This window comes from Betta splendens, chromosome 3 (genome assembly GCF_900634795.4).
Source record: "Betta splendens chromosome 3, fBetSpl5.4, whole genome shotgun sequence".
Lineage (NCBI taxonomy): Eukaryota > Metazoa > Chordata > Actinopteri > Anabantiformes > Osphronemidae > Betta > Betta splendens.
In genome coordinates, this window is record NC_040883.2 from 10,565,103 (window position 1) to 10,587,622 (window position 22,520).

Here is a 22,520-nt window from a genome sequence, read left to right on the forward strand (position 1 = left end):
ACCCCCAGCTGCCCTTGCAACACACACTGAAGACGAGGGTTTTATTTTTGGAGCGATCGTGTACGCTGTGACTGGCTCTCTAAGGCTCCAGTTCACTCGGGTCTGGGATTAACAAGCAGAGGGCAGTTTGTCCCGACGGCCGCTCGCCCAAGGTAAACCAATGAAAGTGCAGCACATTCCTGACCTGCTGATCAGGAGCAAACCTGCAGCATGAGATTGTAGCATGTGCACGAAACATAATCTTAAATGCATGATGCAGAAATTCACCAGAGGCTCAATCTGCAAACTTAATTGCTAAATAACAAGAAGAGCATGAGTCCGTGTGAGTCACCTGCCTCATCAGCACACGGATCACAGTTTCTAGCCTCTTAGCTCCTAAAAGGATTGTCAGTTTTACACTGAGCTTTTGTTTGCTTTGCAGCCTGTTGAGCAAAGCACGATCAAGACCTGAATTGTCTTCAAGTAAGTGCTTCTGCTCATTAGGAAGCAAACTGACAATACACGAATTAACCCAAGAACTGGCTCCTTTTAGTCTAATCTGGTCGTTAGCTGCATGGATTGAGGTCATGGCACAATTTTATCCCAAAGCTAAACTTACACTATGCTCTGAACTGCTGCAGACTGAGCCTCCCACACGTCCAAGCCCAGAGCCTTAAAAGGGGCTCGGCTCATGTGTCAGTGGGAGATTCCTGTTCAACATTTGCTCAGAACCAGGCAAATATCTAAAGGAGGAGAACTCCAGTCACATCACAGCTGCAGCCTCCATGCTTCTAACCAAACAGGCGCTCACCGGTAGAATAACAGCTACAGGCGTCCTGTTGGACCAGACTAAAGAGTGAGAAGTGTGCCTTAGACTGAAGCTGCCTGTGAGTGGAGGACATCAGGCAGCAGGTGCTCAGTGTCAGGATGCCGCTAAAATTAGGCCAGAGACCTTTGTAGTGTCGCAGAAAGACGGAGCAACTCCACAAAAACTGATGCAAACAGCTGTCACCAAACCGACCTTTAGTTATGTGTTATGTTTTACTCACAAGCATATCCCAAAATGTTTCTCAATGTTTGATATTTATTGTCAGTTTTTTGTGTCTTTTGACCTTTGACCCCTGTGTTGATGGCTTGTGAGGTCAGTCATTAGCTAAATGCTAACGTCCCCGCACAAACCTTGTCACCACCTCTCAAGCGTCTGTCGTCCTCCCTCTGCTTTACTTTTATTTCCTGCAGAGGTCATTTTTAAATCCCACAGTCTCCTTCAGGGACTATTTTCATAAATAGGTTGTCATCATCTCAGATCAGCCAGGACATAAGCGACACGTTTGCATTCCTTTCTATTTCTAATAGTGACACTTCTTGTAGCCGTGCAGCATCTTTAGGAGAAGAGTTCAGACACTTCACCTCAGAACCGGGTCAGTAAATGATAATGAGAGACGAACACCAAGCATTTAAATTTATTTTTTTTAACAAAATCTACTGCTGGAGTAAAGCTGCAGATTTTACTCACAAAATAAAGCACAATCACTTCCTCCTGTGGTTACTGTTAAAATAGTTTCCCACATGAAAAAAATGGAAATAGAAAAAACAACAACAATATAAATGTGCCGCATCAAACGTTCCAAGCTTCTACAGCGTTTCACAAATCCTCAGAACAGTCCAGCTGAAAAGAAAGGAAAAATAAGAAATAAATTACAGTATATTTATACAGTATTTATATATGAGAATATGATTATGTGGGGTTGTAATTGTGTGTATAAATAAATAAATGTATAAATATGTTGTATGTATGTATGTATGTATGTATGTATGTATATAATATGATATGGATGTAACAGACTACAGACTATGAAGCACATGGGGTAGGATTAAATAAGTCTATACCTCTTCCTACTCCTACATTTTTTTATTGGTCTGGTTTTTTATTGGTGTTAGCAATTTGTTTTCTTTTTTTTCTACAGTATATACTTTTTTATTGTGTGTGTGAGGTAAATTTTCACAATAAACTGATCAAATCAAATCAAACATGGATCATACAGAAATGCTGTAAAAATGATGCAGACATAGCTGATGTTAAAGCTTCACATCTTCAGCTGCTTAGTGACTGAGAAGCTCTGGATTCTTAATGTATTGGTTTCTGAGCCACAGAAGTAAATGTGGTCTTGCCTCAGATATCTAGCTATTGTATTAGTTACAAATAAACGCTTGCCATCACACATATAATAGAACCTGACAGATGTCTAGTGATGCTGTAGCTCATTCATTGTAGCCAAGTTAAACCTTCTGAGATGTGCTGTCTTTCAGGAGCCTGAAATGCTGATGGAACTCGACTATAACGGGCTGGACTCTGACCTTTGTCAGCAATATCCTCCGCCCTTACTGCCAAAACCGGGCAAGGACAATGCGAGGCTTCAGAAACTGAAGAAAAAGAGAGCCAAGAAGAAAGGCAGCCTCTCCCAGACGCCCGTCCCCTTCCGCTCGTGCTTGTCGCCCGTCAACGAAGCGAGCACGGACCTTGAGCACAGTGACCAGTCCAGCCCCCCAAGGACACCGGACTCGGCCTTCATCGCCAACCGTTACGACCAGTCTGCATTCATCAACCCTCCCTGTGCCCAAACCAACAGATTTCCCAGTAAATCCTACAAAGGCCCGATCGGCACATGTGAGGAGCAGATAGCGCCACTTTACGAGTGTTCCTCTATTCTATTCGATGATGATACTGTTCCCTTCACAATGCCGCCTTTGGTTCCATCACCACCCGAGCAGGTTCCACCTCCTCCTCCTCTTCCTCCTCCTCCTCCTCCTCCTGCTTTAAATGCAAATATACGCCCCCATTTTCACACGTCAGCCTTAACTGTCCCTTCCTCCCCTAAGATATCAACGCACAGCTTGACCCTATCCCCAGCTGCCCCCAAATGTGGCCCAGGCCTCGCACCTGATCAAGTTGCAGACGTTCCCCCAGTTCCAGTGCTGCTATCACTTTCTAATCGTCAGACGCAAGCTTTTATCCCCAGCCCTAGGGAGAAAAACACCAAGGACATCTCTCAGAGCCAGACATGGACCTGGACTCAAAGACCCACCAGTAATGGCCACTTTGTGTCCTCTGAGATAAGTGCCTCGAAAATATCACTAGTTGAAGCAGTTAGGGAGTCAAATGACACCCTCCAAACCAGGATTTACACTTCAAAGGCAACATTCTACGAGATTTCTAAGCCTCCTTCCATCCAGAACCTCACAGCCATGAACCCAGGCTACCAGGGAGCTTCCTTCTCTGCTGCCTACAAGGATCAGATGCTGTCTCCTTCCAGGACACAGAGTGGGCGACCCAAGACTCCTTCTTACACACCAGCCCGAGTGTCCACTCCTGTTTTTGAAATCTCCAAACCTAACCCGCTTTTATTTGCTTCAGGTCCTCCATTAACCCAACCATTACACTCTGCTGCTGTTTTTAATGAGGCTTCACAGCAAACAAAAGGAATTGAAACTGTCAGGACAAGCACGGCTGCTGTTTCCAGAGAAGAGCCAAAGTCAAGTGATGGTAACCACATCCCTTCCATCAAACCAGCTGCTTATTACCAGAGAGACAGAGGGATTCAAGCTGGTTACAGGAAAACTCCAAATCTAAGCTTCGCTTTCACTGAGTTGAACCATCACAGTGACACTGACTCAGCTGTCTGCAATCCAACCCAAAAACAACTCGTTGCCCCAAAACTAAAATCGCAGCTGTTTGCAGAAAGCGAAGAGTCTTTGCTGCCAAAGCTTCCGATGTTTCTCTCCTCAAATGTGAACCGTGCACCAGTGTCTCCGACCCCCCTGTCAGCTACATATCATCCTCCAGTGTTGGACGCACGCAAGTCTTTGAGTTCACTACTGGAGAATCAAATGTCATTAGCGACCTCAAAACCCAAATCACGCTCCACATATTACGGGCTCACTCCAGCTGAGTATGTTGCCTATGGAGGCATCAGGACAAGCTGCAGCAGCCCTGTGCCCCCCAGGCTCGATGACACCCCCACCGAACAAACGCAGCTCAACGGATTTCAGGACCCTTCGTCTTCAGACGAGGCTCCTGCTGCTCACAGCTTACCAACGGCTTCAGAACATTCAGCGGAGCAGATGCTCTCATGTAGCAAAGACGCGTCAGAAGAAAGTCAGTATGAATCTCACAACATTGGAATACAAGCACGTAAATGGTCCAGCATGGACACAGTAAAACTTGAGCTTCCTCTCGGCTTCGCACAGAAAACAGTGCAACAACCCACAAAAGCCTCATACTCTGAGGCTCCAGTCCCTAAAGCAGGTGAGGTGCACACACTAAGAACGCCACTGTTTTATGAAGGGGCAGCAGCAAACACGGCTACAGGCCCGGCAGATATCAGAGGCCCGCCTGGCTCCCCGCCCCCCCCTGCTAAAGTAGAGTCGAACACAGAAACACAGCACAGAGCAAAAAGGATAGATGTGCCTCTAAAGGTAGAAATCAACAACCAGTCAGGACAAACAGAGCCAGGCTTCGCTCAGTCGTACCAAACTGTTGGCGTAGTAGCCAACGACAGAAGTCCTCAGTTTTCAGGGAGCTTTAATGGCGCCGTCACTGTGGGAAAACCACTAGTCACCACTGATCCAGACACTGCCACTGCTTTGTCCTCTGTGGCTGCGACTAAACAGTCTAAAGCAGTTATTGCAGCAACAGGCTCAGCACTGCCCAAAGAGGCCGCCTCAGCTTGTGTGTGTTTAGCACAGTCCAGAATGTGCACAGAGCAAAGCACCGAATATACTAAAAGCCACAGTCCAGGAACCAAAAATAAGTTCTACGCTCCTGTAATTGGCAGTGCGTTATTAAAGTCTCCTCAAACACCCGCAGGTGTAAACGCCACACCACCGGGTGACCCTAAGACAGAAACCAAAGTCCCAGCATTGTCCAGCAAATCAGAAATGTCAACCGTATTGAACACACCAAAAGAACCACTAGAACTCAGCAAAAGCGCGTTAGCAAACACTCTGAACATCGTTGGATCCATTGGCCAAGTTCTCCAACAAGCAAATTACGAAGCAAACGCGAGCAGAGCTACAGTAGATGTTAATACTCTTAACCCCTGCGCTAAAGATAGAGTCGTGTTGAGCCAAGCACACACAGGAAGCAGACATCCAGCTCATATTCATAGTAATAAGAGCCTGTCAGTAAACCCAGAAGAGAGCGTGACGGGTAGAACTCAGGCAGAACCTCTTCCCCGTTGTTACAATGCGCTCTCTCCTGTACCAGACGTGACTCGACACAACAAACCTGCTGCACAAACTGCAGCGATACTCAGTCAGAACAGTCTGCACAACGCGCTCGCAGAACACGTCAAGCCTCTGACGACCGATCCGGTAGCGACGAGTCCGACTGCGAAGCGCGTCACATCCACGAGCCCTCATTTGAGCTCAGACAAACGAGGTTCTAAATGTAAACTAAACGATCAAACTCAGCAAAGACCAGGCGAAACACATGTTCTGAGTGAACAGCCTCCATTTGTCCCACCAGCCACCGTCGATCCCTCAAAGTCCGCTGGTCACACGTCTGTCGATCCAATCATGTCGTCTGTTCAAACCTCTGCAGGTGTAAGTTCTCAAGATAAAGTCCGACAGTTCCCACAACATTTAGATGGAGGTAACACACAAACTGTAAATCCTGCAGCTATAAATAACCAGGCTGCTATAAATACTCACGTCCCCAAACATATTCAGCCCATCCCTGATTTTAAAGCCTCACTTAGCCCCCAAACAGTCACTAAACCTTGGACTGTAACCAGAGCCTCTCCTCTTCCAGAGCCAGTGTGCAACATGCCTACACAGCGCTACAGTCCAACCTCAGCTCAGTCCCTCCACAGTCCTACAGTCCGTCATACTACAGCAGTAAAAGCTTCCCCCGTCGTTAAGAACAAGCAGTTAGAGCCTCCCATTCAGAATAACACACCCTCCGGAAAGACAGACTCAAAAGCAGAATTAGGTCCTCCAGCTGATGTTAAAGTGTTTTCCCCTAAACAACAGGTTAAAAACAACCTAGGGCCAAAGTCCAGGACAGAGGAAGAAGCTTCCTCAGTTAACACCAGGTCTAGCACCTCCACCCAGTCGGCCCATTCAACCAGTGAACCTTCTCTAAAAGCGAAAGCTTCAACTCAGCAGGTAGAACCCCAACCTCCAGTCGTAAAAATGGATCCAATAGTTTCTGCCCCAGATCCGCTCAGGACTAGCTCGCATGCCAGTAAAGATCAGCTGCCGCCAGAGCCACCACTAGGAAACAGGTCCCCTTCGAATCAAGCTGCAGATTCTGTCATGACTCCGTCCGTAGTAACTGATTCTGCCACTCCTGCCTCTCTGCCTCAGGCCTCAGAGTCAGTCAAAGCTCCGTCCCCAAACGGAGGAACGTCACCGCCATCTCTGCCAAACACTGGACTCAAAGGCAAGAAGACCAAAGCAGCACCGACAGCAGCGCCGGCAGTCGGGCCCTCCACGAAGTCACTGACATCACCTGCATCTTCAACTGTTGACAGGAAGGCAGCAGCTGCTCAATCGGCTGAGCCAAAGGCAGCACAGAAGCCCAAAGGCCTCAAGGGGAAGCTCAGCGGATGGACGCGCCTCAAAAAGCACATGGTTGTGGAGCCGGAGGAGCTGACGTTTCCCGAGCCTGAGGTCAGAACCGACGCCGGCGAGAAGCCGTCACCAAACCAAGGTGCTGAACAAGAGATGGTTATGGACAAGGACGGCCCCAAGGCCCTGAAGATGTGGGACGCCCTCCTCTTTCAGATGTTCTCCACCAAGGAGAGAATCATGCAGCAGATCAACAGCAGCAAGAAAGAGACGGAGCAGAAACAGACTCCCAACGAGAAGCAGGCAGAGGTCCCCTCCTTTGTCAACCGCCTGCCCATTCTGCTGTACAGCCCCCGCTTCGACGCCAGGAAACTCAAAGAGGCAGCCGAGAAGCCGCTCACAAAGATAGCAGCGGCTTTTGAACGGGGGCTGATGAAACGCAAAACTCAGGACGAGGAGCTGAAGGACTTCAACAGAACAGCCAGAGGGTTCGGGTCCAGAAGGACCGCAGGAACTGATGGTGACGTTCTGTGTGGATGAACGTTATTCCATCCATTTAGAGGGAGAAGATGAAAGTGAGATGCGAAACTTTGACGAGGATTTCAGAATGTTTCAGATATTTAAACTCAGACTTGAGAAAACAGATCCACTGCACCAGATGTTTTGTCTTGACTGACTGACGGAGGTTTTCATTTCGTTGAGTTGAGCCCAGACCGGCTCCACCTCCCACATCATAGCACCGCAGAGCTGAGGCATCTGCTGTAGATACGCTGAGAAGCTGCTTTTGTTGTGCTCTTCGCTTTTCTATTTTTCTAAACCAAAGCTTTAGCGTTCGCCGGATCTAATTTGAGTAACAGGAGCTTATACATTCCTGAGGCAACAGGGCAGATGGAGCGAGGAAGAAGAACGAGAGAACAGACAGAAACATGAGCTCGTCCAGGTCTGGAAGGAACAACTGCTGCTGCATTAGAGGCAATGGACAAAATAAACATCACCATAACGACAGCTCCTTCCTGGTCTCGCTGTGTATACCTGTAGTATTTTATTAGCTTCCTGATGTGGGTATAATGAGCAACGGGTAAAGACCAGCTCTGTTCTGCTGGATTGTTATAGTGAATGATGAAGGACAGAGATCAGCTATAAGAAATGTCACAGCTTCAGTTTTGCTGTTGTCGTAGGAGATGTTAGCATGTTCCTTATTATTTAAGCTGGTTTTAAATCGATGTGGAATTAGTTTGAGCCCATTGATGATGCTGAGGCCTGTAACTTGGTGCTTCCTGTGTGATTCTTCACAAAGCATAAAGCTGATTGACGTCTGTGTCTCGTATTTTTTTATCACTATGTGATTTAATCAGTTAGTTTAACAACTAAAGTGTATGTAACGAGGCTTCACAGCTGTTTCTTCGTTCTGTAAATGCTAATAAACAAATGCAGGCCAACTTGTCAGTCGTCTCCATGGTAACGCCAGCCTCACCTGCCTGACAGCTCGCGTCCTCACAGCCGTCGACAGAAACCTTCTCATACTTGCTGTGACCCGTCACCACGAACCTGTACTTCTTAGCAGTGGAGCTGTCCTGAAACGAGGATAAAGGCAGGTCAACATATCTGGTTTCAGCCCAGCAGGTGGCGCTGTGCACCAGCCCTGGCTCAGGCAGAAGGACAGAGCTGTTTTGGATGAGCTACCCTAGCGCTTGCTGCTGCTTTGGGGTTGCAGCACCCGCTCCCATCTTCACCTCCTCTCACCCACTGATTGATGAGATCGGCCACGGCCACTTTCAAACCGTCTGCCTCCTGATGGAAGAGGCTAAACGTCAGCAGGCGCCAGACACTTCAGACACTGGTCACAGTGAAAGTTAACGTTTGCTCTGAAAGGGTTCATTTATAACAAGCCACAACCTTGAAGGATGAAGCTGAGACGTTTTGGTTCGCAGCGTCTCTGGCCTCAAACAGGTTCTTCTTGAAGGCGACGGGCTCAGCGGGGCCCGTCAGGTCCGTGAGCGCCGGGCAGCCGGACCTTCCCTCCTTAGTGGAGACCTTTGTTAAAGCAGTGAGACTCAATGACGCTGTTACAAGGAACACAGTAGGAAATGAAGTGTTTACGGGTCTGTGCAGATGGAACTAATTCACACGATCTTGAAACAAATTCCTGCATTTTTAGAATGTTTTGTAACTAACCGCAGCTAAAACGCGAGTCTCCTCTGAGACGAGGCTGCTGGCGAGCGTCTACCTGACTTTACCTCCAGGGCTTGTGTGTACTGCTCCAGCTTCTTGTCGATCTTGGCGACAGCCACAGGTGGAGGCGTCTTCTTCGGACTGTTGGTGCTTCCCAGGGAATGAATGGTCACATGAGTCACAATGAAGCTCCCGCTGGACCTGGTGACATTCCTTCTATCTTAGACTCACCCACTCACCCACCCAACACAGACTCACCTTCTCCTCAGAGACTCGGTTCTCTCCATGATCTGAGGAAAACAATCAGGGATTAAAACTCTCCAGTGAGAGGCCGACTTGAACCAAAGCATCTTTGACCCCCCACAGAGCTGAGAGTAATGAATATCATCCCTTCAACACTACCAGACTCTGAGGCAGTTATTTGGGCAGTGTAGGCAGCTGCTGACCTTTGACCCTGGCGTCGCCTGTGGTCAAACTCACCGTGCATTTCTCTGAGACTCTGCTGTTCACTTCATCCTGTAAGAAAACACAGTGTGGGCTGAGACACAGGCACCAGGTTTTTTCGGCCACAGGCTTGATTCAGTACTTACTGGGTAAAACTGGATGAGGAGTTTCTGGAACAGCAGGAAGCGTGAAACAACAACAACAGCATGACATTATGGCATCTGTTACAGCATGACATCGGTCTTTGAACGCGTCAGGCTACGTCCTGGTTTCTGAGGCACCTTGAATGTTGGGCTCATGGGGCCATAGCTGCTGCCGAGCACAGGAGCTGCAGATGCTTCGCTGTCCTCAGTCCTCCCGCCTCCGTTTTCCGTTGATCGCTAACACAACAAACATGTCAACAATCAGGCTTCAGTATCAGTTATAGATGATGAGCGGAGTCTCTGTCAGAATCAAGCTCAAGCTCCTCAGCTGGATGTGAACAACGAAACAACTGATCCCTTCTGTTAGCACTAAACAGAAAAATTAGGTTTGTTTATTGAGATGGTTGTTGGTACCAGGGGCTGGAACTTGTTACATCAGTGCTGTTGTAAATCGCCATATTTATTAGTTTCAGATCTACTTTATAAGGGAATGTGTGCTTAGTTCGGCTCTCACCATCATGGATTCCTCCTCTCTCTCCGTCTCCCTCTTGAGACAGACGTCCGCCTGTTTGTGTGTGAAGCTGTGTTTTGGATCCTCCTCCTCTTCAGGAATCTGCGCGGCCTTCGTCTCCTCCTGCTCCTCCTGCTCCTCCTGCTCCTCCTGCTCCTCCTCTCTGCAGGCCCGTCCACTGTGGTGGCGAATGGGGTCAATTGATTGTTGACTGCATCCACAACACATCAGGACAGTGTGGGTCAGACGCGGTCCTGTAAATATGCCGAGATAATAAACCAAAGAAGCACAAACCTCTGTGTCACACAGCCCGGACTCATGGTCCCTGCCACCAGGTAGGACGTCCTGCTGTCCTGCGGCAGGAAGACGGACGAGCTGAACGACGCTGTGACTCCCTTTCTGACAGTGGACGCCTGAAACAAACCAGACGTCTGCTGTGATACAGCGTCTCAACAGTGTCAGACGTTCATTGTGGAATCCCCAGCAAGTTCAAGAATGAGCCAGGTTCCAATGAAAGATCAGGAATCCTCATCAGACAAAGGCAGAACAGTGAACAGTGATGTTGGGCTTTGTTGGGCTTCGTACCTCCTCTGTGGGTTTTTGTGACGGCTCCTGTCCCTCCTGCTCATCCTCCTCCTGACGTTCCTTCTCTGCAAGCTCTGGTTTCCACTGTGGTTCTGCAGGTCTCTGCTCCGTGACCCTGCACCGAGCCGGCACCTCCTGCTCGTGACGGTGACTCCAGTCGCTGAAGCCCTCGTCTTCCTCCAGGACCAGCAAAGAGCAGGGCTTCACATCATCATCAAACCTGAGGAACAAGTGACAGAGAAAGGCCTTCCTGAGAAACAACGAACCACCGGCGTATCACACAAAAAGGGAGGGAGACAGACTGTGAATCAGCAGGCGACAGGAAGCGAAGAAACACACTGTTTAAGGTCTGCAGCGTTTAGCTGCGCCTTCATACTCACGCTGTGTCGCGTGGCAGCTCGCTGCGTTCGGGGGCTTCAGGGGAGCTCTCCTCGTCCCTCGGCCTCTCCCTCGCCCGCCTCCGTCGCTCCCGCTCCGCCTCCTCAGCATCCTCCCGACTCCGCTGGGCCGTGACCCTGCAGCGAGCGGCAGCACCTGTCCATTAGCCCTCAGTGTCACATGCTTCTCCACCCACCGATGGTAAAAGGCTTAGTGAATTCAAAGCCAGACTCGTGTGTATGAGCATTTAAAATCCACGGGCTCATTTGTTCCGTTCTGTGGTGATTTCGTTTCCAGCGGGCTCGATAACAATAACTCTTTATATTGTCCAGGCACATCTGGTGGAGCCTGAGCCAGAGGTAAAGAGATGGAGGAGCAGGAAGGAAGGTGGAGCGAGACCTTAATCAAAGTCTGGAGAAAATCAGGCTCTGGAAATATTCACTCAGCTGTTTGAGCGCGTGTCAGTTTGACACGATCCACATCTGAAAACAGAACCAGCTGCTCAGCTCTGGTCGAGTGCAGACCCTTCATCCGGTGTGATGTCATCATGTTGAATACACATTTTCAGTTGATTAGAAGTTGGATCCTGTTTTAATGGCTACAATGTGGGAGGAAAACAACATTGCTGCAGTTAAAGAAGAAGACAGACGAGGAGTCAGACAGGTGATATCCAGCTTTAGTCCAAGCTTTGATTTGCTCTCCCTCATTCAAAACCACTAAAACCTGGTCTACGTCAAAACCCAGTACAAAGACCTGTCACAGCCCAGACACAACAGAAGACAAACCGTTGAGAAAATGCATTTGCACATTTTCTAATTAACCTTTAGATGTTTTAAGATAATTTCAGAGATTTAGTTTTTTTCCACATCAAAGCCTTAAACCAGAAACCTGTAGTTTTCCAGGTCCAAAATCTGAGCCAGGTTTGTCACTGTTACACAAACAAGCAACAAGCAGTGAGACGGTACCACTGGACCCGTCTCGGTCCAAACAGGCCATCAGTCAGTGCTAGGAAGCATGTGCGTGTTTGCAGGACAAGGTGATCAACACGTGCATCCAGTTGATGCTTCAACTCCCTGTGTTTCCTCAGAATATTCATCTGATTAGTTTAATTAACATGTTTCTGCATTTGTTGTCTGAGCTGAGTTTTCCCTTCATCTTTTCAACCTCCGCCTTGTTTGGCAGGAACCCGCTTAGTGTCGCTGTGTCTGGAATCCATAGCTGGCAACAGCAGCGGGTGGATTTAGTAGAGATCTCAACACTGCCTCATCGTTGCGGAACAACACTGGGCCGAAGCCTTGAGTTCGTTGCTTCTCGTTACAAGACGACATAAAACATGCAGACGACTCGTCTGTGCTCTGGCAGCCGGTGGGTAAGCTCGGTACAAGAGATAATTCACGTTTCCCAACATGTCGACACCTCAGTGCATGAAATGTGTGCATCAGTGAGGTCATTGTGGACTGGAACTGGTGGCGCCGCTGGAATCCAGCAGGCTGTGGTCAGTGGCCCATTGGACCAGAGACGGTGCACGGTCGGCCTGGATCCATCGAACATGTAACAGGCCTGGGTCACCTTCTCAGCCAGGAGTTTTTAGGAGGACATGGTTCGAGTGGGGATCAGGTCTGATGGTCTTTATCAGGGGTCTGGCTTCGGGACCCAACATCACTCCGTAATGACAAATTGCTGAGAATACTAACTGAATCTGTGACACTGCATTAGGGAAAATTTCAGATAAATAGCAAATGGAGCAGTGGGAAGGAGCACGCCCTGTAACCCGCAGCGGTGAGGCCACATTAGGATTGTGCACAGGCGATGAGGTGGATTCTGAGAATACAGCTGAGCAGTGTAGACGGCACACTTTGATTTAAAAAGAAAAAAAAAGTCAAGGGCTCTTTAAATTCTGCTGAAAAGACAAAGCATAAAAGCATAAGAGATGTTGTTTTTTTTAAGACTACTCAAAAACAGTTCAAAGCAAAGTGTGATTAGTTGATGCATCACTGTCTCCTGTGGCTACAACTGCTTCCATATGTCAAATCAAACAAAGTGGATAGTTTTTTAGTCAAATTAGAGACTGAAACTGACGGAAACATGAATGACATGGAAGCACCAGACATCTGTAGCAAAGGAAGCGCTTCTCGTTCATACAGATACAAAGCAAGGGTGCTGTTCAATCAGTAAAATGTTTGTTCAAGTCCAAAGCAGAAGGTGGAACTACTAACTACAGCACAAGTCAGATCTAGACTCTAGAACCAGGAAATGAGCATCTGGACCAAAAAGATGACGACAGAATACATTCATTCAGTAAACAGCAGCCTTTTTCCACTGCACAGCATGGAGCAGATCTGGGTTAGTGCTGCAGAGCCCTCTGGGGTCTACGGTGTCTCCAGGCTCTGCTGGAACACTTAGCCTAATCCCTAAATGTGAAATGAGAAAGTTATGGAGCAACCGTGTGACATACATCACTTTTTCCACCATTTACACAATGAGGCAATGGGGCCTGGCATTTTCTTTGTGTGTGTGGTTCAGCAGGAGAAGGTCAGAACTGAGCCAGATGATGTCATGGTCATTAAGGAACTGCAGCTATAAAGAAGTCATTGAAATGAATGAGTGAAAAAAATACAGCAATGTTTCCTGAAGGGAACTCCGATCAACGCGGTGACGAGCCTCAGTGGGAATCCTCATGATGATTCCTGTGTCCCCTCAGTGGGACCCGAACCGCAAGTTTGTGAAATGCCAACAATGTCACTATTGTTGTTGTTGCGTCATATTTAACATACAATGTATCGAAATGTTTTTAAAGTCATGTTTAACATAACCGCTAAATATACGTCACGTAATATAGTGTTAACGTCTGAACAGGAGCTCCACTCAGACGGACTTTTGTATTTTAGTAATAAAGTAAATGCTTCATTTAAACAACATATTAAAATAAGCATTGCTACCTGTTTACTACTTAGTGACCTTCTAACACTGTTCTGTAATTCACGACGACGGCATCGGACCGATTCCTGCTCTGTGATTAAAAGTGGATCTGTTTCTACAGAAACAACTTTCTGCGACCTGGATCCTGTGTCTTCTCACCTGATCAGGTTCTGCAGCATCTGTCTGCTGGAGCTCCTTCTTCTGATGGAGTCTGACATGGTGGACTCGGCCCTTTCTGCTCTGTAGAAAGCGCTCTCCGGGCGCTGGTTCTGCTTGTTGTGTCCAGCCCCCGGTCCTAGATGTGCTGGTTTTGGCGTCTTGGACCTTTTCTTTCAGCTGCTCTCTTTTTTCTTCTTCTGTCTCTGCAGCTCATGTTGCTCTCTCTCTCTCTCTCTCTCTCTCTCTCTTGCTCTCTCCTTCTCTCTCCTCCCTCCATGTGTGTTTCATTGAAGCATTAATCCCCATGTTAGCATGTGTGACCGGACGGTTGATAATGAGATGTTCAAACCTACTGAATAATGAATAAAGGGGCTCAGTGTTGGTTTTTCTTCTTTGCTAAAGGAAAAGGTGACAATGCTACAGGCACACTACTATAAAACAAATCTAATTATAAATGTTTGTATGTGAGAACCAAGATGAAAAACTGACTGAGACTGAGAGCAAAGACACCTGAAGCAGAACCTGATCAGAGACTAGTTTGTATGAACGTTGGATCCAGTTACTGCCCACACCATGAATAAGACATAAGAGCTCAGGAGCAGCAGCTGCTTCACTGTTTGTGCTCCGACGCTCGACTCGACACAAAAGACAAACCATCAGTCCAACGCACACAGATGTGCATTAGGTCACCCAGGCATCCCAGCCAGCGCTGATTTACACACATTGAGTCCCACGGGAGCTTCAAACACTCCACAAACACTCCACAAAATGGTTTCTACGGCAACACGCCCACAGCGCTCCACAGTGACTGTTGAACAAAAAGGTCCCTAAAGTTTAGCACAACAGCAGCTTTGATATTGGATGTTCATGACTTTAACACACATACATGAACAAAGGCTCTTAGTCTCCATCAGGATGTTCCAAGACAGAGGTCTGATCATGTTTGTCGGATGTGGATCATGGTCCAGACGGAGCCATGCGTTCATCTCTAACAGCTATTTCTACAATGAACGCATCATGTCACTGTGCTGCTAAGTGGTGAGACGCAGACAAACGCAGGACCAGGACCCAGACGGAACCAGAGTATTTAGCAGGATCCATAGAGCAGCTGACGGTGGATCACCACATGTTTCCTTTCACTGTCTTCTCTGATTCATGTCTAAGACGTGACCTAATCTACCAAATGAGACAGGATGATGATGGACCCTGGGCCTCTCCCTCCTCCCTCCAGTTCCTCTGTGCAGTAGCTCTGTCTGTCTACTTTAATCACAGCCAGGTGACGGCACGTTAGCATTTAATTAGTTTATCATCCAGTTAGTGAACGTGTGCAGTGCTTCAGGCCTGAAGCAGTTGCAATTCTGTTCTTGGCCCAGAGTCGCCACGCTCCCAGTAAACGCTGCCAACTGCTCCTCAACATGACGTCATGCTGATGAGATCCAGACGGATGAGGAGCATTCAGCAGCTAATGCAGCACATCTGGAGCTGGTTCAGGTTTGGTTTGTGTGTGAGACAACAAGGGTTTTAACACTGAGCTAAATAAAACACACAATAGCACATCGGTGACTCAGCATAATTATTAATTAGACCAGTTAATATGATACATTATAGATATACATATGTATGATCTGCCCCATTTGACAGTTTTCTCCACCTGTACTGACCAAACCAGTGAGTTTGTCTGCTGCCACACAGGACGAGGTGATGGACCAAATGACACTGTCTGATCTTCACAGGTTAGTTAGAACTCACCCGGTCTATAATGATGGTGATGGTGCCAACAATCAGATGGATTAAACACATCACAAAGGTCTTGTTTGTTGTTTATCCTCCGATAAGAGTTCATCTTTTTCAGTTGTCTTTAATGTGGGCTTAGTATATTTATCGACCCTCTCAGGACTTTTCAAAGCTAGTTACATCCAGGGACCAGATACATTCTGTGTCTAAACTCTACAATGACCCCAACATCTGCCACACCCTCTCACTCAGATGAGCTGCCAGCTTCATTACACACAGTGAAAATCCAGTCACAACAAACATTTCCTTATAGATTCCAACAGAGACAAGACACGTCACAGAACATGAGGATTTTAATGAGAACCAAGAAAGACGGTTCAGGCCTCGGAGAGGTTGACGAGGATGTGGCTCAGAAGGACGGATGGTGCTGGAGGGTGTAGGGGACCTGGAGGTAGGCTTGTGCAGATGTGGGACTGCTTACGTACGTTCCTTGTTCTCTGTCTCTACCATGAGCTGTAACACAGGAAGTTCTTTGTGGCTGAGCAGTCGCTGGTTGCCAAACTGTTGCCGTTCTCCCTGGAGAAGGCTCCACAGTGCTGCTCGCCGAGGGGACAGAGGGGCAGCTCCGGGAGCTGCAGACTGGCGCCGTTGGTCCAGAACCAGCTACCAGCCAGGAAGCGGAGGCCCGTCCACACCTGAGGAGACAAAACCACAGATGACGCTTCAGCATTTGTATGTTTCATGCTTGAAAATGTACAATATAGCCTGATTGACTGATTTACTGCATACAGTCCCAGTGTACAGTAGACCTACTGTAAGTGAACTAAACACACAAGAACCAGTCTAAACCTGACCGTGTGCTAATAGAGTAATTGCAGCAGTCTACCCAGCATGCACCGCTTCTTCCTGCCACTGAAGAAAATAACAGGATGAAGGAATGCAATGAAGGAATGAAGTGTGTGATGTCCACCCAAGAAATCCAGGAGTCTGTTTGATGAGTCCTGTGTTATTGTACGACCTGAATGTCTCCCACCTCGTCTGTGTCGGCCTCCATCGCTCTGTCACTTATGTAGGTGTAGTCTTCAGGCTGCACGCTGACCAGCTGTGCGTTGAGTTCTTTGCAGTATTCCAGCGCCTCCTCCCAGGTCCGGTTCTCCTTCACCAGCAGCAGGTTGTCCACGAAGCAGATGAAGGGATAACGGGCCGAGCAGTTTTGGGTCGTCATGGTTTTGCTCACAGAGGAGATGGCGACGCAGTCCCCATTGTTCCCCGGCTCATTCGGGGCCCAGTTCCTGTATTCGGACAGACCAGCGCTCCACGACCACGTTGCCCCTGGAGAGCACACATGAAGGTTTATAGATAACGGCTGAACATCAAAAAAGAGAGTGAAGTCAGAAATGAACCTGTCCTGAGAGCCTGACATCATGGAAACCAACCAACCTATTGGGAATGGGAGGTCAGAGGTCAATCAACCAGAGGAAACCCTGAATGTCACTGTAAAGCCACAAGCTAAAGCAAACTTTAATATATGCAAATATCCTATGCTAAGAATGGTCCACGAACACATCATCCATATCTATTTTATACTTGTTAGTGTTAAATTAACCGTTGCGGTGCGTTTATTAGCACTACCGTCTCTGTAGAGGCCGATCCACGCCGGGTAGTCCTGCTGGTACACAGCTTTTTTCAGCTGCAGGTCGTCCTCGGAGACGCCCAGATCCCCGAGGCCGTTCTGACAGTACAGCCGAGCATCGGACCACGTCTTCGACTGGTTTATGAAGGTGTATTCGTAAACGTTGCTGGCGTTGAGCTTGGAGCATAAGAAGAAGTAAAAGCTGTCACAAATGCCGACGTAGAACCTTGAAGAGGGAAAAATACGTTCATTCAGTAAACGTTTTACTAAACAAGGTTAAGATGCTTTTCTTTTAACATAAAACATTCAAACATCACAGAAGCTCTAGAATCAGTTTACTTATTGTCCATGTAACTGTAGTAAGCACAACTGTCCCCGAGCAGCGTGTTCCCGATGGGCAGGCGGCTGGTGTTCAGCGCCTGACCATTAATCCAGGTCCAATTGTTCAGGAGGCCCTTCTGCAGCCCGACCCAGACATAAAACGGCTGTAGGTTCAGTGAGTCTTCATCGGACCGCGTGTGAAGGGTGACCAGGTCCTTGTACCAAGAAGAACTAGTAGAAGAATAAATGCCTTTTACCACGAGAGGCCTGAACACACGGCTCATGGTGAAACAGGAACCTCACCTCCTGCAGAAGGTCTGAGAAGTCGTCCAAGAGCTGTAACCCGGGATCTCGAACCTCCGTCTGACTAACACGGATCCGAGTCCAGAGGCAGAGGTGCTGACGAGCAGCAGCAGGAAAAGTTCCGGGAGGCTGCTCCTCGTCTCCATCGCCGCCTTTCTGATGCACAGCTTCATGTTAACACCAGAAGACATCACAATGTCAGACAGAGGCTTGAAAAGAAAACATGCAGGTCAGTCAGATGTTACCTGACGACAGAGACAACGCTGGAGCTGCTCAATGAGCCTGCAGCATCGAATCGACGCCCCACTGCTGCGAGCTCAGGACATGCAGCAGCTGCTTTGAATAGCAGAAGCTCTAAAATCAACAGTCAGGCCTCTGCATCTTCACTTCTATTTGACTGCTATCAAATGCAACCCGAGATTTGTTTACTGACCTGAGGACACGTGATCAGAAGCACAAACAAGATCACTGAACGTGACGCGTCCCATGAGTCGTGTTAACGACACAGCTTTAATAGTGCAGCATCTACAGTACAGGTCTGGACGGACAAACCTACGGTTTCTCTGATCGCCAGCCAAGGAACGTCGATTGAACGTTTGAGATTGTTTAGGCATCTTTGTACAGTAATGACTCAGAAATCAGACTCAGAAAAACAGTTTTTATTAAGTTGATCCAGGAGCGAAACAAAGCATGTGACATGATTTGGCATTTAAAAGAGACGGCGCTAGGGACAAACTCAGCGACGTCTTCACCCCTCGCTGTAACACAGGAAGTTCTTCTCCTCCACACAGTCCCGGGCCTCCAGCCTTCCTGGATCGTTTTTAGAGAAGGCTCCACAGTGCAGCTCGGTGAGAGGGCAGCCAGGCAGGTCAGACAGCGTTATATCTGCCCCGTTCACCCAGAACCAACTACCAGCCAGGTACCGAAGGCCCGTCCACACCTGAGGAGAGCAAACCAGAGACCTGTGTGCTCCCGCATGGCGGTAAAGACTGTAATAGAGGCGCAATAAAAAAAGCAAGCTCATTAGAGCCCTGAACCCACCTCGTCTGTGTCGGCCTCAATCGCTCTGTCACTTATGTAGGTGTAGTCTCCAGGCTGCACGCTGACCAGCTGTGCGTTGAGTTTTTTGCAGTATTCCAGCGCCTCCTCCCAGGTCCGGTTCTCCTTCACCAGCAGCAGGTTGTCCATGAAGCAGATGAAGGGATAACGGGCCGAGCAGTTATGGGTCGTCATGGTTTTGCTCACAGAGGAGATGGCGACGCAGTCCCCATTGTTCCCCGGCTCATTCAGGGCCCAGTTCCTGTAGTCGGACAGACCAGCGCTCCACGACCACGTTGCCCCTGAGGAGCAGATGTTGAGGTTTAGTGGTGACTGTGACAACGTGTGGTCAAGCTGTGAAGTGGTTCAGTTTGTGTACGACACTTTACCATTCCGGTGCAGCCCGGTCCAGACGGGGAAGTCCTGTCTTAAAGTAGCTTTGTTCAGGTGATCTTTGTCTTTGACGACCCCCAGGCCACCGTAGGGCTTCTTGCACCGCGCCTCAGCCTCCGACCATGTCAGCGACTCGTTTATAAACACATACTTGTCTTCAGATGCAGAACAAAAGAAGAAGTAATCTTGTTCACAGTCAGCACCTTGAAGCCTGACGCAAGAAAGTAGAGTTTACACACAAACGAGTTGTACCTGCTAGGGTTAATACTGACATTGATCTGATGATCATTCAGGGTTAAAAGATCTTTAATCAGTATTGAGTCCTATTCAGTAAACTGCCCCCGTTTCAAAATTTTGTTTGATTACATCATCGTAATAAAAGGAATCTGATCCCAAACCATTAGCATCTAACCAGGTCAGTTCCTCTGATAGCGGAAGGACTTAAACCAGTGTCGCTATTGAATCAATGATTTTACCTTTGCTTCTGATAGTTGACAACAGCACATCCTTGATTTGGCTGGTAATCGTTTACCCAGATATTCTGGTCTAGTTTCACGCCCCAGTTATTCCCGTCCTTGTTGAGGCTGATCCAGGCAAAGTACTGATACAAGTCCATGTTGTCTACATCAGACTGCTCGTAGAGAACAGCCAGGTCAGAGTAGGAGCTGCACAAACGAACGAGAGACCCGTCAGGATCAAAGCCACACTACAGAAGGCTGCAGAAGCACCAACCTCCTGCAGAAGGTCTGGGCGTCCAGCCACGTGGAGTAGTTCTGGATGTAGACTATGGTTTTGTTTAGCACTGATCCCTGTCCAGACACAGTGCTGAGGAAGAGGAGGATGACGAAGAGTCCTGGCAGGCCGCTCTTCATCGTCACTGATCTGTTAGTAAAAATGCAGTGACTTCATAAGTCAGACAGTTTATGTCCAATGTGAAAAGACCTTGAAACAAAATAAACCATTTAATGATAGGTTCAGTCACTTCACCTGTTCTGATGTTTGTTCTTCAGGAAACCAGACGCTGCTCAACGAGCCTCCAGCACCCGACTGCACCACCAGCTCATCATATCCATAAAGCAGGACATGAACATGAACCATCCACACTATTTGACTGTCAATAAACTCGATTTACCTACAGACCTGAAAAAAAGAACACGTTTATGCATATTTCTGCAGGCAAATAAGCCACAAACATCAGGACATCGCTCACCACAAGCACGTTCGTGACCCTTTCATTTCTAGTTCCAGACAAATGCCGGAGTCCAAGCGTGACGAAGCTCCAGTTCTTAACGGTGACGTTAGGGGATATGGTCCCCTGTTTAATAAGGTCAGGCTCAGAAAATGAGAAAATAAAATGTTTAAATAATTAAACAGTCTACTCACTGATGTGCCAACAAAAAATATATTTATATTCACTATGACATCACACTGTGCAGCAACATCTACACCAAAAGGAAACAAAGATTTACTGTACAAAATCACTGCTGCATATTTAACTTCTTCACACATCCAGTTTCTGGCCTGGAGTCACACAGTGAGCAGCTTCCAAATGACATCTGAAACCAGAACAGGACATCACCAACACGTCACCATGCTCGCACTCAGAGACTGTGCCTCCCTCGTGTCCCACCTGGACGGGCCATGCTCCTCTCCAGCTGCCTGAACAACTCCTGGGTCAGCGTGTGGATCTCGTCCGTGAGCCGCCGGTGTCCGTCCGGCGTCAGGTGCCAGAAGCACGACTTCCTTTTGCCGTCTCTGCACAGCTGGTTGCAGGTTTTGCGGAAGCTGCTGTTGAAGCACAGGTTGTGGCGGATGGTGTTTTTCCAGCCGTCCGGAGCCGTCTGGAAGAAGGGGAAGTGTTCTCTGGACGAGGAGAGAGGAGACCGAGGGCTCAGATCTCAGAGGAGCTCAGCCTGTTAGCATTACACCAGAGATGCGACGTCTGCTTCCCAAGGAGTCAGGGGGGCACAAGGAGAAGAGACCCACAGCCCAGAGGTCCGATGATGCACGGGAAGGCTCGGCCCATTTGGGTTTGAGCGCTGACCTGGTGAAGTTGTAGATCTGCTGCACCTTGAGGCTCCCAGTGTGACTGCTCTTCAGAGCCAAGGCGATGAGGATGCAGTAATTGACAGGTGGACGAGGCCAGCAGCCGGGTTTCAGGTTCTTAAAGTCCTGCAAAACAACAAAAAAAATAAGTCATCGTGGTTGGATGCTTTTTCCATTTCCACATTTCTAAAGCAGCCACACCTAAACTTCTAAACTTTAAGTCTCCCACAAGTATTGAATAATGAATAAAGCCAGTGTGGAGAACAGAAGGCTGTCACCTTGGTGGTCCTGCTCCTCCGTCTCCTCTTGGTTGGTTGATGAGAGACGTCTTCTGTCTTGATGGGTCAATGAAACAAGGCCAAACTTTAGTTTTAGTTTGACATTTAAGTCGTTTTCCTTCTTTGTGTATCGTACCATGAGCTCTGAGGAACCTGGACGCAGCAGCTCCTTGTGGAGAGGAGCCACCACGTGGAGGTCAGGGGTCACCGCGGGGTCACAGGGAGGCTGCAGGCTCGCTGGCTCCTCTTCATACTGGATCGGGCAGGCGATGTTTGGATTCACCATCAGCCACAGGTTTGGCTTCACAAAGGAGTCTGGAGGACAGAGGGGATCCTGTGTGACCAGCTTTATGAACAGAACCGTCTGGTGCGGACGCTCACCTGAGGTTGGATCGTACCAGATGAACTCATCTTTTCTCCTTGAGGCTCCAACTGAAGGCCTCTGGACGGCATACGGCTCATTCAGTTTGTCATCTGACATCAGACAGTGATACACACAACATTTTGACCATCAGGCTTAAACACAACACATGAATGTAGTTAGCTCAGGAGTTACGCTGCGCGACCCCAGTCGAGGCTCCTGTGGAGAGAACAGTCACCATGGAAGAACTGGTCGGTGGTCGTCACCAGCCTCAGCTCCTTGTCCATGTCCCAGTCCGTCAGGCCCACGGAGCAGTGCAGCTCCAGGAGGCGAGCGCTGGTTTCAAGCTGTAAGGTCATGGCTGCTCCTCTGCTTCTGCCATGAGAGCAGCTTTACTGAGACCTTTGGATCCTCAGCTGGAGCTCAGCAGCCTGATTAAACCTGACGAGTTCAGGCTGTACTCAATTAGGAGGCAGCTCCTGTGGTTTAAGACTTGAGCTAGTCAAAAATCATCTTAGGTCATTAAGTTAATCTGGTAAAAGTGGCTCCG

At 48.3% G+C, this 22,520-nt stretch overlaps 5 protein-coding genes across 10 annotated transcripts in view; 1 reads left to right on the plus strand and 4 right to left on the minus strand.

Moving 5' to 3' along the window:
- The first annotated feature begins 51 nt into the window (after positions 1-51).
- Positions 52-22,520, plus strand: part of LOC114852390 (mucin-2-like) — a 68,437-nt gene continuing 45,968 nt past the window's right edge. The window contains exons 1-3 of one of the 3 annotated variants that reach the window (XM_029144738.3): positions 52-152; positions 2,290-4,285; positions 6,349-6,654. In XM_029144738.3, coding sequence (XP_029000571.1) covers positions 2,299-4,285; positions 6,349-6,512 — 2,151 coding nt within the window. In that variant the 5' untranslated portion in view covers positions 52-152; positions 2,290-2,298 and the 3' untranslated portion in view covers positions 6,513-6,654. Of the gene's footprint in view, positions 153-421; positions 463-2,289; positions 4,735-6,348; positions 6,655-22,520 lie in introns of those variants that run through there. The other 2 variants (XM_055507546.1, XM_029144737.3) reach the window with 2 other exon arrangements.
- Positions 1,428-14,063, minus strand: LOC114852393 (lymphocyte-specific protein 1-like). Of its 3 annotated transcripts, none has more exons than XR_008694269.1 (14): positions 13,864-14,063; positions 10,788-10,922; positions 10,408-10,627; positions 10,117-10,235; positions 9,826-10,033; positions 9,450-9,548; positions 9,315-9,338; positions 9,205-9,240; positions 8,983-9,014; positions 8,790-8,874; positions 8,449-8,586; positions 8,236-8,343; positions 8,027-8,121; positions 1,428-1,648 (listed from the first exon to the last, which is right to left on the minus strand). XR_008694269.1 is itself a non-coding variant. In XM_055507547.1 (14 exons), the coding sequence occupies exons 1-14, from the start codon at positions 13,920-13,922 to the stop codon at positions 1,635-1,637; spliced, it is 1,344 nt and encodes a 447-aa protein (XP_055363522.1). In that variant the 5' UTR covers positions 13,923-14,062; the 3' UTR covers positions 1,428-1,634. The 3 variants fall into 3 exon arrangements, 2 of the variants coding, with proteins under 2 accessions (XP_055363522.1, XP_029000582.1); XM_055507547.1 differs by having other exon boundaries at positions 8,027-8,126; positions 9,826-10,000; positions 13,864-14,062; XM_029144749.3 differs by having other exon boundaries at positions 8,027-8,126; positions 13,864-14,062.
- On the minus strand, positions 15,423-18,225 carry LOC114852791 (uncharacterized). 2 transcript variants are annotated; one of them, XM_055507550.1, is made up of 6 exons: positions 18,100-18,225; positions 17,855-18,021; positions 17,570-17,782; positions 17,230-17,456; positions 16,631-16,929; positions 15,423-16,292 (listed from the first exon to the last, which is right to left on the minus strand). In XM_055507550.1, exons 2-6 carry the CDS (start codon positions 17,998-18,000, stop codon positions 16,101-16,103), a joined length of 1,077 nt encoding a protein of 358 aa, XP_055363525.1. In that variant the 5' UTR covers positions 18,001-18,021; positions 18,100-18,225; the 3' UTR covers positions 15,423-16,100. The 2 variants fall into 2 exon arrangements, with proteins under 2 accessions (XP_055363525.1, XP_029001266.1); XM_029145433.3 differs by lacking the exon at positions 18,100-18,225 and having other exon boundaries at positions 17,855-18,093.
- LOC114852792 (uncharacterized) lies at positions 18,499-20,642 on the minus strand. Its single transcript, XM_029145435.3, has 7 exons — positions 20,496-20,642; positions 20,273-20,425; positions 20,018-20,167; positions 19,762-19,950; positions 19,282-19,496; positions 18,896-19,194; positions 18,499-18,794 (listed from the first exon to the last, which is right to left on the minus strand). Exons 3-7 carry the CDS (start codon positions 20,155-20,157, stop codon positions 18,603-18,605), a joined length of 1,035 nt encoding a protein of 344 aa, XP_029001268.1. The 5' UTR covers positions 20,158-20,167; positions 20,273-20,425; positions 20,496-20,642; the 3' UTR covers positions 18,499-18,602.
- foxr1 (forkhead box R1) lies at positions 20,674-22,398 on the minus strand. The gene is made up of 7 exons (XM_029145436.3): positions 22,209-22,398; positions 21,991-22,083; positions 21,746-21,924; positions 21,610-21,666; positions 21,330-21,457; positions 20,916-21,148; positions 20,674-20,841 (listed from the first exon to the last, which is right to left on the minus strand). Exons 1-7 carry the CDS (start codon positions 22,327-22,329, stop codon positions 20,813-20,815), a joined length of 840 nt encoding a protein of 279 aa, XP_029001269.1. The 5' UTR covers positions 22,330-22,398; the 3' UTR covers positions 20,674-20,812.

Excerpts from the sequence above, each read along its gene's own strand:
- LOC114852393 (XM_029144749.3), bottom strand. The coding sequence starts at position 13,922 with ATGTCAGACTCCATCAGAAGAAGGAGCTCCAGCAGACAGATGCTGCAG. Across the intron at positions 10,923-13,863 it reads ATGCTGCAGAACCTGATCAG|GGTCACGGCCCAGCGGAGTC; the intron begins GTGAGAAGACAC and ends CGCTCGCTGCAG. Across the intron at positions 10,034-10,116 it reads CCGGGCTGTGTGACACAGAG|TCAACAATCAATTGACCCCA; the intron begins GTTTGTGCTTCT and ends TTGTGGATGCAG.
- LOC114852791 (XM_029145433.3), bottom strand. The coding sequence starts at position 18,045 with ATGTCTTCTGGTGTTAACATGAAGCTGTGCATCAGAAAGGCGGCGATG. Across the intron at positions 17,457-17,569 it reads TACAGTTACATGGACAATAA|GTTCTACGTCGGCATTTGTG; the intron begins GTAAACTGATTC and ends TCCCTCTTCAAG. Across the intron at positions 16,293-16,630 it reads TGGAGGCCGACACAGACGAG|GTGTGGACGGGCCTCCGCTT; the intron begins GTGGGAGACATT and ends TTGTCTCCTCAG.
- LOC114852792 (XM_029145435.3), bottom strand. The coding sequence starts at position 20,157 with ATGAAGAGCGGCCTGCCAGGACTCTTCGTCATCCTCCTCTTCCTCAGC. Across the intron at positions 19,497-19,761 it reads GTCAACTATCAGAAGCAAAG|GCTTCAAGGTGCTGACTGTG; the intron begins GTAAAATCATTG and ends TTCTTGCGTCAG. Across the intron at positions 18,795-18,895 it reads TTGAGGCCGACACAGACGAG|GTGTGGACGGGCCTTCGGTA; the intron begins GTGGGTTCAGGG and ends TGCTCTCCTCAG.
- foxr1 (XM_029145436.3), bottom strand. The coding sequence starts at position 22,329 with ATGACCTTACAGCTTGAAACCAGCGCTCGCCTCCTGGAGCTGCACTGC. Across the intron at positions 21,925-21,990 it reads CTGGTACGATCCAACCTCAG|ACTCCTTTGTGAAGCCAAAC; the intron begins GTGAGCGTCCGC and ends TCTGTCCTCCAG. Across the intron at positions 21,149-21,329 it reads CAGATCTACAACTTCACCAG|AGAACACTTCCCCTTCTTCC; the intron begins GTCAGCGCTCAA and ends CTCCTCGTCCAG.